The following is a 15,856-nucleotide window of genomic DNA, read 5'->3' as shown; positions in this document are numbered from 1 at the left end:
AGTAGAGATACATTTTCAGGTCTCTCCAGAGATCTTCTACCAGACTTGGTCCAGACTAGGACTCTTGCACAGCTGTTTACTCCTCTGTGTTGCTTGACCATATGCTTTCGGCCAATGTCCTCTTACCCCTTTTCACATAGAGGTCATGCTATATTGGCACAAAAAGGATGTCCGAATTAAGCCTCAATTGTACCACTTTGATCATGCAAACTGGCTCAGCAGTACCAACAGTGTTTTGCAATAAGTCAGGTCAGCTGTCCTAACACAGACATCTTGATTCAGTGTACTACCTCTTCTGCCCACTCAGAGGTGCACTGATTGCCAACCCCTCATTCCACCTCTGTACCTTACAAGCAAGAAGGTCCATCAGTCAGGTCTTCAACATGCAGGGTGACAAAGGCTCATGAAATTTAAACTTTATTCCAACCTGAGATCCTGATCAGTCAAGAAAAAAATCATGTCAGGGTTCCTCTAAGTTGTTCTGGGTCGTGTCCAGGCATGGAAAAACACCTCCTCAGAATGACACTGCCACTCTAGGGATTTTTGTACATATCAATGAAGTAATGCTCAGTGCCTAAATTTTTTACACGTTTGGACGTTTGGTCAGTCTTTGCTCCATGTTAACAGTTATTAATGTGCATTTCTGTAAATATCAAGCAAATGGCTTCTGTCTGGCCACTCTATCATAAAAGCCTGATTGGTGGAGTGCTGCACTGTTGGTTATCCATCTGCAAAGTTCCCTGATCTCAACATGATGTAGAAATCATGTTAGTAGTTCCAAACTTCTTCTCATTTAACAGTGATGGAGGCTGCTTACCATTTTGGCTTTTGAAATGCTTCATACATTTTCTTGTATACTTCCCTGGATCTATGCTTTGGAAAAATCCTGTCTAGCAAGTTCATTGGCAATTTTCTGAACCTCATTGATTGATTTTCACTCTGATATTTATATACACTGTCAGCTGTAAGACCCTTTTTAGGCATCGTTTTCTTAATTTCACAAATTTTGTATTTGTGTAAGAAAAGTCGAGAGACAATTAAAAGAAGTAACATACAGCAGAATATATATATATGAGCTGTAGCAATATTGTTGTAAAAATGTAGTTTTCCCATCCAAGCACACTGCTAAATTCAAATACAGAGCTGACAATATAAATGCAAAAAGACAAAAATTAAGTCATTTTTTTAATACACCTGGGGGGAACAACCACAGAATGGCTCACCGTTCAGGTTGAGTTAGTGTAATTAGGAAGAAAATAATTTGGTCAGTCATTGTCAGTATAATGACTTTAAGCCGAATTATGATTTACTCAGTGATGTATACTAAAGCGACTTTTACTACCGTAAATACATGTTTACTTAATCTACTGCTTCTGCCAAGCCATTACTGATGACAGTGCTCTTCTTTCTCTAAACCGAGAGTATGTCAATATTTGTTTGTCTTTTTTTTTTCACTGTCCAGCCACAACTGCGACAACCTGCAATGACCCTGGTATCCCTGTGAATGGTTCTCGCTATGGTGACAGTAAAGAGCCAGGTGACAGCATGACGTTCCAGTGTGACCCAGGTTATCAGCTGCAAGGCCAAGATACCATTACTTGTGTGCGGATGGATAACAGATTCTACTGGCAACCTGACCCTCCAACATGTATGGGTAGGTGTACAGTAATCTGTGGACCGCGAGAGGTTGAATTAATTGTGTTCGCACCAGTGATGACTGTAGACTTATAGGGTGTACAACAAAAAAAAAATAGGAATGATTACATGAATGAGGCTCTAGATTTTAGGATGCTTAAATGTCGTTCACTGTTTACTGTTTGCTCAAGTGAAAGTTGAATTATCCTGATCTCAATAGAATGAAATAGTGGGTCAGGTGTTCGTGAGGGAAAGGGGTGGTAAAAAAAACTTTTGTACCATCACAGACTGATGGAGTTAGCTGTGTTTGGGTCTCTGTATCATATGTATTGAAAATCCTGATTTTGTCTGCTTTTTTCCTTCTCCATTACCACTACCATCTGGCCTACTGGCTGTTATTCTGTAACCCAGTGAGCTCCTGAATCCCCTGCCAGTTTACACACATTCTTCTGCTGCAGTTTTTTTTTTTAAGCTCTCCTATGCTTCCTTTATTTCACTCCACTGGTTATTCTCGGCTTCCTTTGTAAAGAAAGGAAGTGACTTGTAGACCTGCAAGCGCCTTTTTTTTTTTTTTAATCCAAAAATATCATGATATCTGAATCAGTGCAATGAGAGAAACAATCTAAAAAAGCAGTGGCACATTCACAGATTCTTCTTCCCACTCTTTTACGACAGCATTTTGCTGCAGTAGCAACTAAATGTCTAAATTGTGTATTAAAATGGAGAAATGTTTTTCTTTTTCCTGAAGAACATCCATTTCAGTGCACGGTTAGTCGATCAGAGTAGATTACCTTAAATCAACGGAAATTATGTTAAAAATGTGATTTATTTTTAAAAAAAATTTTATTCAGGGTCATCCATTTACAAAAATAATTAACTTGGGAAAGTTTCTGTGCCATGTAGCATGTTGTCCATCTGCCAGCATGCAGCAGGGGGCCAAAGACTTATTGTTTAGCCTTATAGTTTCCTCCTTTTATTTATCACCCAGCACTAAATAGAGGTCCTCCAGGTCCATTGTAGAGTTTGCCTTGTAACCATGCCTGTGAAACACATTAATTCTTGTTTCTGATAGTGCCTTTGACCCTCTGCCAATGACCTCGCATTTAGTTCGACTGTAGATAAAATGTACTGCTTAAATCTGCCTCTGTTATGCTTCCTACCCTGTATCCCTTCCCTAAACTTTTACCTCGGGAGGGGAATTTCAATGTTCAAAAGCTCAGAAGATTTAACGTATTACACAACACTAAACATAACAGTCTAAACCAGTGTGTTTTGTTTCTTTCTGTGAGTGATTTGCAATTGTTAATGCCTTTGTTTACCTCTATTTCACTGAATATAATCCGTTCACACACCCCTGCCACCCCCAAGACACCTCTGCATGTTTCGAACTCCTCCTTCACACCACCAAATAACTGCCTGAATGCATCTTTCTGTCTCTCTTGCCAGTATCTGTTCTTTGCTATGTGGGCAAACAGGACTGTTTGGGGGATAATTTCTTTTGCTTCAAACTACTCCCAGCTCCATACATTTTAGCAAAATATCACCAGCTCTCTATCTCTTTTTCGCTTTCACCATCTACAGCTACCTGTTGCGGATATATCTATATGCAAGGGGAGATTTTTCTCTCCCTTAACCAACCTCTGCCATATTTTCTATCACTAAATAACTTGTTTCCACTCTGCTGACCAGTGGGAGTTCAATAAGTGGTCAATCAGAAGTCGTTATCTTTCAAACCTGATACTTTGTTATCATATTTGCCTCTCTTCCTCTCATTTTCAATTTTAATTCCAGCGACCTGTGGGGGTAACGTCAGCGGTTCCTCTGGTGTGATTCTGTCTCCGAACTACCCCCAGCCATACCCTCCTGGGAAAGAGTGCGACTGGAGAATCAGAGTCAACCCTGACTTTGTCATCGCTCTCATCTTCAAAAGGTAGCGCCAGCTAAATGTACAACATTGTGCTGTAGCTGCAAAGAGTCGACCACTTCCTTCTTTCCTGACATGTATGTTCAGAAGCTTTAGCGGACGAATGGAGGTCACTGTTTTCCCCCTGTGACCTCGTCCTTTCCCAATATATCTTTTCATGTGGAAGGGGCGGCCCAGGTATGTTGGAATATTTAGGAAATATGTGGACATGGAAGTCAAAGCCAAAACCGGGTATGATTTAATCCAAAGTGTACCTGCCAAGAAGATACATTGTTTCGCTGACAAAGCAAAACCACATCAAATTAAACTGTGCTGTTTGAAAGAAAAGCTGTAATTTGAAGTTCCACACAAAGTGTTGTTTTGCTTTAGTTTTTTCTTCACCTTTGCGGCAGTAGGGCTGCAGTAAACGCATCAGGGAGGAGCAATGATCAGTCTTTAATGAGTTTGTCCAAATACTCTGAGAAGAATTTCCTGGGAAACTGAGCTCAGAGGGTGGTGGTTGATCAAAGCCCTTTTGAAAATAGTTTTTTTCGACTTGCATGAGGTGAAACATCATCATCATCGTCATCATCCTTCATGGCTTTTTGTTTGTTTTCTTTACATTCAGATTTCAGAAAGTCAGCACGGTTATATGCACGGTTGAGCTCAGCTGTAACAGTAGTACTGCATATAACTAAATTTGCGTTGGCTGAAGTACCACAGTTGTTTTTTTTTTCATGTCATGTGCTTAGTGGCTTTACTGCAGTAGACAGCAGTCAAAGTACTCTCTGTCTGAATTGTCAGATGGTTTCCTGATGGATGAGCTAAAGCTAAAAGCCACTCAGAGAAGGATCAACGGAGGAGCAACTTTTTGCCATCTACAAAAAAAAAATCCCACTCAAACCTAAAAAATTTAACATGAGCTGTTTTTTTTATTTTTGTAGTGGGTTAGCATCAGACAGATTTCTGGAGTAGGTCTGTGAATTGCAGTCCATGTTATGACATGGTGTTGCAACCTGGGTTATTTGTCAACACACTGGAACCAGGTTGTGGTTCAGAAAGTGAATTGGAAAAGTAAACAACTGTCTTATGCCCCCTCAGGAATCCTTCCTCTTGTCCAAACTGAGATCGCTCTTACTGCAGTTTACTGCGAAATCGACGAAATAGATATTGACTGCTCTTAAGTACAAGCCCGCTTTCAAAAGAACCAGAGTACTGCTTTAAGGTAACTAATAACCCAGTTTATCTGGGGAAAAACTTCGAAAAGGTATTTGCATCTGCCTTAAAGGTAAGGTAGGAGATTCTGGATTTTGAGTCCAGCGAAGCTGCATTTTGAAAATACACAGGTAAAAAGTCCCAAACCTTTTCTTCACTTTCCCCCCGAAGCCACGCCTCTAGAGTACATGAACATGCACGAGCATGAAGGTGCACGAGCGCTGTTCTGACAGCAAGCATGGATCGTTGCCGTATTTAGTATTTAGTATATGCTAACTATACGTTTAATAATGCTAGGTGCTAGCCAAGCTGGCTCTAGTTTAGCTTCCTGCCAAGCTTCTGGACGCGTAATTCGTTCACCAAGAAGGGTACGCGCACAGGAAGGAGGGGGAGGGAGGAGCAGATTGCAGTTTGATAGACGCATCAAAATCCAATCATCTTTAACGTTCCGTTCAGTATGATTGGATAGTGTTTTTCCTAGATTGTACGTTCTAGAGGCCACTAAAACTTTTCATATTTGTGTCAAAACTTTTAATTAAATGGTTGCAATGGGGGTGTGAAGTAGCCTGGGAATTCCCATGCTGCTTTGCGCTCGATTTCATTCTCACTGCAAAGTCAGCCTGGAAACCACCGCCCTTATTTTTGCCAGAGTTTGGGAACCAATCACAGAACGGGGGGGGGGGGGGGGGGGGCAGCAAGACGATGACGACGTCCATGCGCTACACCGAAGCTTGTAGAGTGTTAATCCAACATGACAGCGGACACAACGTTACCGTTCGATGCAGCCTTAGAAAGTGTTTCGGAGTAGATTCACCCTAGGGTCATTTGAACCGTGACATCCAGCCAAGTAACCCACCCTAAGTTTTTCCGATATTGGCTGAACATCAGTTGAGTTACTGAGTTATCCCGAATAGCTTAGTACAAGCGCTGACGGACCCTGGCAGCATCTCCAAAATTACCACACTAAAATCACATGCCATGACACCAAACTTCTACAGTAGTACAAATATGGTCTGTACTCACAAAACGATGCATTTGGAAGTTTGTACATAGTCCAGGAGTTTATTATTATCATCAACACAAGCCTGATAGCTTTTCTGCTGCTAAAGCTTCGTTGACGTCACTTCTGGGAGCCGGGAGCTTCAAAGTAAGATGAGGGTTGATCTGCTACTGTAGACAACAAAGCAAGGCTGCTCAATTTCTCCATTGATAAAATAAATTCACAACTCTACAACATAAAAATTCATGTAGAATATAGCATATAGGCCTACTTTGTTGTTAATTTAAGTAGCTTAGAGTGCAATTTTACTTTTATTTTCCTTTTTTTTCTTCTTCCTCGTCGAATTTCTGTCGTCATCTGGTATAAGTGATACAATTGGCTATGAATCGCGCACAAAGCAGCATGGGAAGAACCTGACGTCATTTGATAGACATTCGTAGCGCCCAATAAACGGCTCTAGGCATTCGTAAACCACGCCTCAAATACGAGAAAATGCACACCTAGTTCCCAGACCACCATCTCATCGAGATTGTGGACGCGTCAGCCAGGCTAGGTGTGAAGAGTATTACAAGCAATATGTAAAAAAATACTCCAGAAAAAGAACCCCTACCCCACCTTTAAATGCTCCAGTGAAATCTGCTTCCAACATAATTTACTACAGCAGTGTAATGATTTGTATTGGGTTTTATCTTTTTGTTCTGTGGCCTTAAGGTGCACCACAAAAAAATCAGACACAACACAACAACAAAACCAAAAACACAAGATGAAACACAATGACTTTTAACAAAAACACAAAGTTTCCAAAAAGCCCTACATTTCAAAAAATAGCAAGAAGACATAAAACAGAACATTTCACTAAACAAAACTGGGGGAAAAGAAAGACATTTACGGAAAGAGTAGGTGCAACATTTTTTGTTTGTGTTTGAACAGAACCCAAGTCCCTGATGAGAGGTTGATGTCAGTTTCTGCCTGAGCGTTCTAATGTGACACAACTTTTGATATGCCTTCAGCATCTAACAGTAGAATGTCTCTTCAAACCCTGAAACCACCCATGAAAGAAGGGCCAAAGACGGGACATGATTCAGCATAAAGCCACCCGTGTCAGATGATCTGAGTTTATTCCACTTCAAGTTGATTTTACCAGTGGTGAATATTTTAAAAGACACATTCTGCAGTTAGCAAAAGTGAGGCCTCGATCTTCAAATGTAGCAAAAGGGATAAAGGCAGGGAGGACTTTCTCCATCTATCTAAAAGAAGAAAAAGACCCCATTTGAGTTTTCCAGCTGGACAAAAATTGGAATTTAAGAACTGAAATTAAGTGTTTTTGCTTTTATAGAGTTGTTTGGTATTTCTTCGGTATTACTTCACTTATTCTTTGCAAATGTGTTTCATAAACAAGGATGAAGCAGACCCAGTATGTATTCTGTATGACCCAGTTACCAGTGACTCTCTATCAGAACTTTTATAACACATGGCACAATTCTTGTGTCTCGTGTGAAGTCAGAGCTCATTTTGTAATAGCATTGTCTGAACTTCCACATCTGACTCGTGATGTAGGAGTGAATACAACGATGTCTAAAGGTGTTGCTTGTTTCTGAAAACAACCACTGAAATGTTCTATGAAGACACATTTCCTTACTTGTATTGCAGTCTTGGAATTTAAAACACAAGTTTTGTTTTTTTTGGGTTTTTTTTTGCTTAGAAACTTAAAATATACCTACTCAAGTGTGTTTAACAACTCTTTATTAAAATCAGGTCTCAAGTTTTAATACACTGTTGTTTTACTCTTCTGGCATGAAAGATTAAGGTGCTGTCCAATTCTTCGCTGTGAGATCTTTATGTTCCTTTTATGACATTTAGCAGCTTTAGTATTCAGACCCAGAGCGTATAACTAATACACAAGGTATTAACATGGATCATTTAATGCTTTGTCAGTGAAAGGGGGGCTTAGGTGCAGTTAAGCCCATTCTGCACCAGATATAAACGCAGGGCTTAAACTTGAACATCCCTTGCTCGTGTTTTAACTTTGGACATGATTACATATTTAAACAAGTCCCATCCCTTTGCAAATATTGCCACGAGTCAAAGTGAACACCTATTTTTTGTTTGTTTGTTGATGTCTTGAAGTGAAGGAAAAAAAATGCTAAAATGCATATTTATAGGAATTTTGCTTTTTTGTATGATGCATTACCACCAGAAACTGTCACTGCCTTCTGCAGAACTCCAAGCACACACTTTGCTGTACATCTTTGTTTGTGGCATAAAGGCTCAGCTTTCTACATATTAAGTGTTAAAATCCATATGTTACACTACAGCAATTCCATCCAACAGAGTACGTGTCCACCAGTTCATACACAACACGTCTCCATTGTTGTGTCTTCTTTTTTATCGTTTTCTTTGCTCCGGCATGAAAGCGGTCAAGTTTGGTGGCTTCCAATCATCCACTGAGCTGGGTCATTTTATCAGACAGGTGAGAGACTGAGCTATTGTACACATACAAATCTTCTAAGCAAACTTGAGATGTAGTGTGTACAAATACCTATACTCGTAGTTTTTTACCCTCCTGAGAACCAATTGTCTTCACATACGTACGAAGAGATGAGGAGATTCTGTCAAAGTGGTCCTATAAAACTTTAAGACCTGCATTCAGAGCTGCTCGAGGTTTAAGTGGCGTGTTAAAAATTATGAGCACATATTTGGGTAAGTTTCACACATACACACATGTATGCACACGCTGAGAATATAAATATATATATATAAATATATGCCTCTTCGATAACACGGTGTTCATTTTAAGAAGTCATTTGCTTTTAGGGTTTCCGTCTTATCTTTGGGGGTATTATAGAGATTCTTGTGCATCTAGTAGGGCAGCAGAATTACTAGGCCCAAAATCCACACCAAACGGAGTTACTGCGTTTCTTTAGAAGACATGTGCAAAACGCCTTTTTGTAAATTCTTGCTTTTCTTCATTTGCTTCATGAAATCACCATGAGACGCGTTTGCAGCATACCTTGCTTTGTTGCAGGACTGGCACACCAACAAGAAAAATGATGAGCCGCTGCACCTTACCATTTTTTTCGTAAAAAGCCAGCAGACTGTTCGGAGTGCACTGGGCCTTTTTTTTTCCATGGTCTAAGAATGAACATTTCAGGATGTGATACAATGATCTGTGTTTTCTTTGTTGTTGTGTCTTGTGTTTTTCTTTTTCTTTTTTTTTAACATAGAAGAAAGTACATTTATTCTTACAGACCCAAAACACTACATTATAAACTCATAATTGAGTTTAACAACAGCTATTTGATGTGAATATAAGCTGAGGAATTTTCCTTTTTCCAAAGATTTTATTTTTTTTTCTCCTTAATTTTTGGATGTACAATTGTCAAGTCAACAAAAAGATAAAGGAACCAACAGAAACAATTTAAATTTGTTTAAAGACATTAAATGCTTTTTATAGAATACATTGTATCAAAGGAAAATACACTGAGACGTTGTATACACACACATACAAAAGTATTAATAAGCTATACGATCAGTCCTAATAAATTGCTTGATGAATTTTTATTTATACATTTTTTTTTTTTTTCCATCGCAGTTTCAATATGGAGCCAAGTTACGACTTCCTGCACATCTACGAGGGCGAAAACTCTAATGGGCCACTTCTAACGAGTCTTCAAGGCAACCAGGCTCCAGAACGGATAGAAAGTAGTAGCAACAGTCTTTTCCTGGCTTTCAGATCTGATGCCTCCCTGGGCATGTCTGGATTCGCCATTGAATACAGAGGTAATTGAAGCATGTCTTTGTATATTTCACAACAATAACAGACCTAAGGTCACAAAATTCTTCACTGATATATAATGGCCAGAATGAACTGCAGTAGTAAAAAAATGTATGGTTGGTGAGGTAGTATTTGTACTGGTGGCTCTAAACATCTCGCACTGGTACTACAAATCATATCAGTAGCTACGGTATATAGTAGAGTAAAATGGCAGGAGTAGCAGTATGGTTGCTGCATTAGTAGATGTTGGATAGCTACAATACAATAGCAGACTTATAGTAGTAGCGGTGAATGACTTGTTGTGGTTGTAGTCGATGCAGATAGCACTGGTAGTGATTTGTCTGGACAAATCAATGTTTTCCTAGAAAATAAAATGTACTTCATGAATATTAGCAAGTTTCAGTACACAGTGATACAAAACAGCCATTGTTAATAAATTATGCGCTTCTTAAATTTAATTATTAAAATGTCAATACACGGTTGCCAGGTGAGCAGAGTGGATAAGATTTTAATCTGTCTACTCTTATTAATTTTGCTCCATTTCAACAAAAAATTTTTTTCAACTGAAAGGGCATCGTGTTCCATGTCTGGACATCAGCTGTTCACCTTTGCAGATTGTGACACATGATTTAACAGCTGTAGTTAATTTTGAACCCACTTGTTTTGCTCACTGGTGGCTGAATCTGCCTTTTCATATCTGCGTCTTCACATCTCGCACCTCTGTACTTTAGTAGTTATTCTTTACCTCACATCTGCCATCTCTCCAATTAAAAAACAGCCTTAATCATTTCCCTGTTTCAATACTTGCCTTCCACCTCTCCCTCCTGTTTTCCTCCTTCACATTCTCTAGGGGTGATTACAGGAAGAAAAAAAACAGAGATTTTGATTATGGCTGACTTAATCTCTTTTTTCCGTCCTTTTTATTTTTTGACAATTCCATTCACCAATACCGCTGTGCAAAATTATTACAGCACCTTTTCTACATCACCTGGGGAGCTGTGGGGCAGCATCTGACACTTATATTAACTATAATAGAATTATTGAATGTTTAAATAATGAAAAAAAAAAATGCTGTTCAAGTAGTTTGGCTTTGCCTTTGTGTAGTAACACAAGCACTCTCTCTTCCCCACAGAAAAACCAAGAGAGGCCTGTTTTGACCCAGGCAGCGTAATGAATGCCAGTCGAATAGGGTATGACTACAAACTGGGATCACAGGTCTCCTACAGCTGTCACCACGGTTATACAATAGTGAGGGATGATACCATCACTTGTGTCATGGGGCATGATGGAAAACCAGTGTGGGACAAGACGTTGCCATCATGTAAAGGTAGGAGAGAAACAAATGAATTGACTTATGTTTTACTCTATTTATTACAAGAAAAAAAGAAGATGACATACACATGTTTTAATGTTCACCCCGGGAGGCCAAAAGACACATTTTCATTGGCTTTTCCTGCTGTTGTTTGGCATTCATCCTTACATATTTAGTTACTGCATAGTACAACTGTCAGGTGATTCAAGATGGGAACCTTGTTATGTGTGTGTGTGTGTGTGTGTGTGTGTGTGTGTGTGTGTGTGCAATGTTTAAAGTGGTAGAGATTTGACCTAATGGCATGTGGTTATAAGCTTGAGGTAAGTCTCACAGTGAGGTAGATGGCCAATGGACAACATTTTAAAAGGCATAGGTAAACAAAATCATATGCACACATACACACACACACACAGATACAGACAATGCATACTTATAACTAATTTGTTATTCATACCTTCTAACACCTTGAAAATGCTCCTTTGAAATCTAATCTGTATTTAATAATGTCTAAGAGGCAGAGAAGGTATTGGGGGTTGGGAATGGGAGAGAATGAAGATGGGATAATTGCACTCAGACCAGCGTTTTAACATTTTTTTAAAACTGGACGGCAAGAGAAAGAGCTTGTCAAGTCATTTTTATCTCATCTTCTCTTTTCATTTCAGATAATACTGCCACTTATGACATTTAAATGTGTTACAGTTAACAGGGAGCACTATCTAACCTCAGATTTGGAAAGTTCCCCGGAGTAGTTCTTTGTTCAGCTTTTGTTTGAAGCTGCTATGATCTGTTTTTCAGTGGTACTGAACAAGAAAGGATGAATTCAATGGAAGCAAAATTACAAATGTGTAGAATTGCATTAATCATCAAAGGGAATTAGTTTCTCCAACTGTTTCTCATATATGTAAAACTTTTAATCTTTTAACATTTCGCTAGAATGAAATAAATAGATTAAAAAGAAGATAGCTCTGGACACATAATCTGGAGTCTCACAGTAACAAAGTGGTTGAAGTGATGTGGTTGCCTTTTTGCAAACAACATTCAGGATTTTATGTAAGCATTCTTTGGCAACACATTGTGACTATATCCTCAAAGACCTCATAATAGTACAATAGGTAAGCAGCAGGAATGCTCCTTCAAGGTGCCAAAACCAGGGTGACTCAATTTGTTGCGTAGCCTTAAAACACAATAGTGATTATGAAAACAAAATAGGACTTATACCGCCTCTTCTCATCAGGACATTTGGACAAAGCTCTCTTCCCTTTAAACTTCATTCTTTCTCTCCTTTCTCGAGTGTCGGCTATAATGTCCTTTGTTGTTTTCATTGTAAAGTCAATAAAAGAGATAACAACAGAAATGACACTGTATAAAAGTCAGCAAATGAGTGTGAAAAAAAAAATCACAATAAAACTGTAAAAAACAGGAGCATCTGTACAAAACAGCCACCAAAGGTTGGTTCATTTTTTTTGGGGGGGGGGGCTTCAATCTATTCTTTTGCCATATTGTGATCAGTATACTCTGTTGTTTGTTTATAGTGTTAAACTGATGCATAGCAGTTTTTAGTCTTACACACATGATAAATCAACAGTATGTTGAACTCTTTCACAGGGAGAAGAGTATTGCATATATACTACTATGCCAGTCATAGATTTATTTTTTGTTTGTTTGGTATTATAATGGGCCACTCACCATAGTGAAAGCAGACTGCAGTAACTCAACATTTCTTTTCCACAAAACATTGATTTTTCGGGAAAATTTTTGTTTTCACTGCTTTATATGTACTTCTGACACTTTCAACATCTGTTATAATGAGTTACCATGCCAACGGAGAAGGTGTTTACAAACGGAAGCAGCAGATTGAGCTTTCCAAATGTCAACTAAAGCTTGAAAAAAGATTACAAGGAGTGGAAGAGAAAATGTTGTTAATGTCAAGCAGGAGCAAGATAGAAGAATAGGTAGAGGAAGTTTAAACCAAGTCTCCGCTCTGTCCTGATCAGGAATGTTACACTGTTAAGAAAATTAAACGGACTGGCTTTGAGTGCTCAAAACGAATTTTGTGAATTCAGCATTAACTGTTTCATTTAGACATGGCTGCAGGAGCATAAACTGAACTCCACTGCCTCTCCACCCTGCTTTCAGATGATACAGATACACACAGACATAAAGAACAGTGGTATAAGCAAAGGTGGGAGTATTGCAGTGTTTGTTACACAGATGGTGTAATATGTCGCTGTAAAGGTGAGATTCTGTGACTGAGCCATTGAACCTTTAGCTGGGAGTTTGTGTCTATATTCTCCACTGAGAAAGTTCCCCTGAGTTCAAGTAGCAGCGTGTATCTTACCTTGCGATGCTTGCGATCTTCAGTGTTTTCAAAGTCTGTGGCAGAGAGTGCAATTTGCATTGCACTCATCCGTCGGGGTAGCAGCATTAGAGCCAGTGACTGAAAGAAACTGAACAAACTGATTAAGCTGGCTGTGTGATAGCGACTGCTCGGGAGCCCCTGGAGCTGACTGTGCAAATACAAAATACTGCAACTGAGTTGATGAACATAATAAACAGTGTGTTCAGTCAGAGGCTTCTTCAGCTCTGCTGGAACGCTGGAACTATCATAGGAGGTCGGTCCTTCCAGTAGTGATAAGCAACAACAACTTATTTAAAAAAATCTTAATTCACCCAAATTTAAACAGTAACCCTGATCGTCAGTGGATTAGTTATTTTCTTCGTTTGCTCACAGCCGGTTCCAAGTTTTGTCCTTTTCTTTTAGACGTACGTACGCATGGATCGATCTCCTGTGATTGCCGTCACCTACACTATGAGACAGTTCAAAAAGTCAAAGCAGTGAAAATTTGACTAAATTCTGTCCTACCCAGTAATCTTGCACTCATACTCCCCCGACTCTCTCTTGCACACTGAATTTTCTCACCACATAGTTAAGGAAGTTTCTGGGCCTTTCTGTCTGTCCGTCTGTCTATCTTTGGGCAGCTCCTGGGGCTTTTAGACCAAACTCATTAGACAGGGTGAGACCTCTTTAAATAATACATCTCCACTTACACTCCCTCCATCCCCTCACTTCCTCTCTTTAATCCCTTTTCACACATCTCTCTCTTTCTTGTCTTACTCTTTCCATTTCTATATAACTACTACCTCCCACTGTTATTTTACCTTCCTCCCACCTTCTCTGTCTGTGTCTGATTTACTCTGTATTTTCCTCTCACCATTTCTCTCTAGCTCTCTCATCCCTTCTTGCTTTCACTCTGTCACACACACACACACACACGCACACACACACACACACACACACACACACACACACACACATAAACACCTCCAATCTCAAACCGCTCTTTTATTGGTTTCCATGGTAACTAAGAGCTGGTGCGAGAAAGAAGGAATTCTCTGTGACTGTTGATAGGGTTGTGTGTGTGTTTGTGTGTCATGTGTGTATGCAAGAAAGGAGGAGAGATGCACAAAGATAAATTGAGTCTATTATAGAGTGCCGCCTAGAGGCAGTATTCGCACACAAACACATTTGTGCATGCACGCACAAATAAATTACACTTTACCAGTCAGTGGCAGGATGAAGTAAGTGAACCCTTTGGCAATAATGTTTTTCCTGTTGAGAAATATGGTCAGTTATAATTTATTTCAACTCATAATGTAAATCAGACAATTGCTTTTGTCCATATTCTGTAAGAAAAAGTATACTGCAGGTTAATCCCATCAACAAAAGCTGATTTAAGATAGGAGTTAGCTAGCGCATTAGCTGGACCATTTTCCGGCATTGACACAGTGGTGTGGTTACAAGACCATTGGTCTTATAAAAGCTGGAGTCCACAAGATGCACAAACTAATTCAATTCAATTCAATTCATTTTTATTTATATAGCGCCAAATACAACAAATGTCATCTCAAGGCACTTAGATAGTAAGTCCAATTCAAGCCAATTGGAATTCAATTAATTAATAATAATCATAATTAATAAAATAATCCAATTCGTTCATATAGAGCCAATTCAAAAACAATTTCCTAGCTAAGAAAACCAACAGATTGCACTGAAAACTTTTTGTTTTTCGGTCCAATCTCCCGGCCTGAGCGTGCCTGAGGCGACTGTGGAGAGAAACGACTCCCTTTTAACAGGAAGAAACCTCTGGCAGAACCAGACTCAGGAAGGGTGGCCATCCGCCTCGACCAGCTGGGGTTTGAGAAGACAGAAAGGGGGGGAGGGGGGGCGGCACTGTAACACCATTCAAAGGATATCTGTTGGAACAGGGAAACACAAGTTAATGACCACAATAATATCACATATACACAAAGAGAGTAAAGTGAGGAAAGGTGTGACTAATGTAAACGATGTCACACAAGAAGGACTTCTGAGAAAAGAATAAGAAGAATGATTATGTATTGTGGACTGATGTAGCTTTAGTAATGGATGGTTTAGGTGGGGCTTCTTTGCTGTCTCTATGGCTTGAACAACTCACCGACATTTTGGGGAAAATTCCAAAGTTCATCATGGCATCTTCCAGGATAAGGCGAGGGTAGTTGTCCACTAGCTGAAACTCAATAGAGGTTAACTGGTTTGACTTTTTTGACCCAATCAGAGCACAGCTTATTGGTGTGAGGGACTTGAAGTGGTTTTGTGACGCATAGTCAAGAATTAGTGTGTTATGTAACAGCTGACTCATCAAGTTTTTTTCTTTTTTTTCCTTTCTCACAAATTTCTGTATTGGCCTGAGAGCCAGTAGCTAAATCAAATGTTTGTGTGCGCTTTTGAGTTGTATTGTTTTTGATATTTTTTGTGAAATTAGAAAAAAGCTTTCTTTATTCTGTCGAAATTCAGTTAGTTTTACTCCTTTTAGATGTTTAGATTAACTCTAATGTGTCCACTTCACTGACCTGCTTGCAGTCCAGATCTCTCTCTTACAGAAACCGTACAGCACATTGTGCTTTGAGGAGGGGAATCAGATGAAGAAGTCAACAGACTGTTGAGCAGCTAAAATGTTTATTGAGCAGGAATGTAAA

General features: G+C 39.3%; 1 protein-coding gene across 1 annotated transcript in view; it reads left to right on the top strand.

The window, feature by feature from the left end:
* LOC142378168 (CUB and sushi domain-containing protein 1-like) overlaps window positions 1–15,856 on the top strand; it is a 445,101-nt gene that overhangs the window by 337,215 nt on the left and 92,030 nt on the right. Inside the window, exons 29-32 of the mRNA XM_075462406.1 lie at window positions 1,463–1,654; window positions 3,427–3,565; window positions 9,346–9,533; window positions 10,661–10,855. Coding sequence (XP_075318521.1) covers window positions 1,463–1,654; window positions 3,427–3,565; window positions 9,346–9,533; window positions 10,661–10,855 — 714 coding nt within the window. The remainder of the gene's footprint in view (window positions 1–1,462; window positions 1,655–3,426; window positions 3,566–9,345; window positions 9,534–10,660; window positions 10,856–15,856) is intronic.

This window comes from Odontesthes bonariensis, chromosome 1 (genome assembly GCF_027942865.1).
Source record: "Odontesthes bonariensis isolate fOdoBon6 chromosome 1, fOdoBon6.hap1, whole genome shotgun sequence".
NCBI classification, from domain to species: domain Eukaryota; kingdom Metazoa; phylum Chordata; class Actinopteri; order Atheriniformes; family Atherinopsidae; genus Odontesthes; species Odontesthes bonariensis.
The sequence above is the reverse complement of the archived record's forward strand: the minus strand, read 5'-3'. Positions and strand labels throughout refer to the sequence as shown.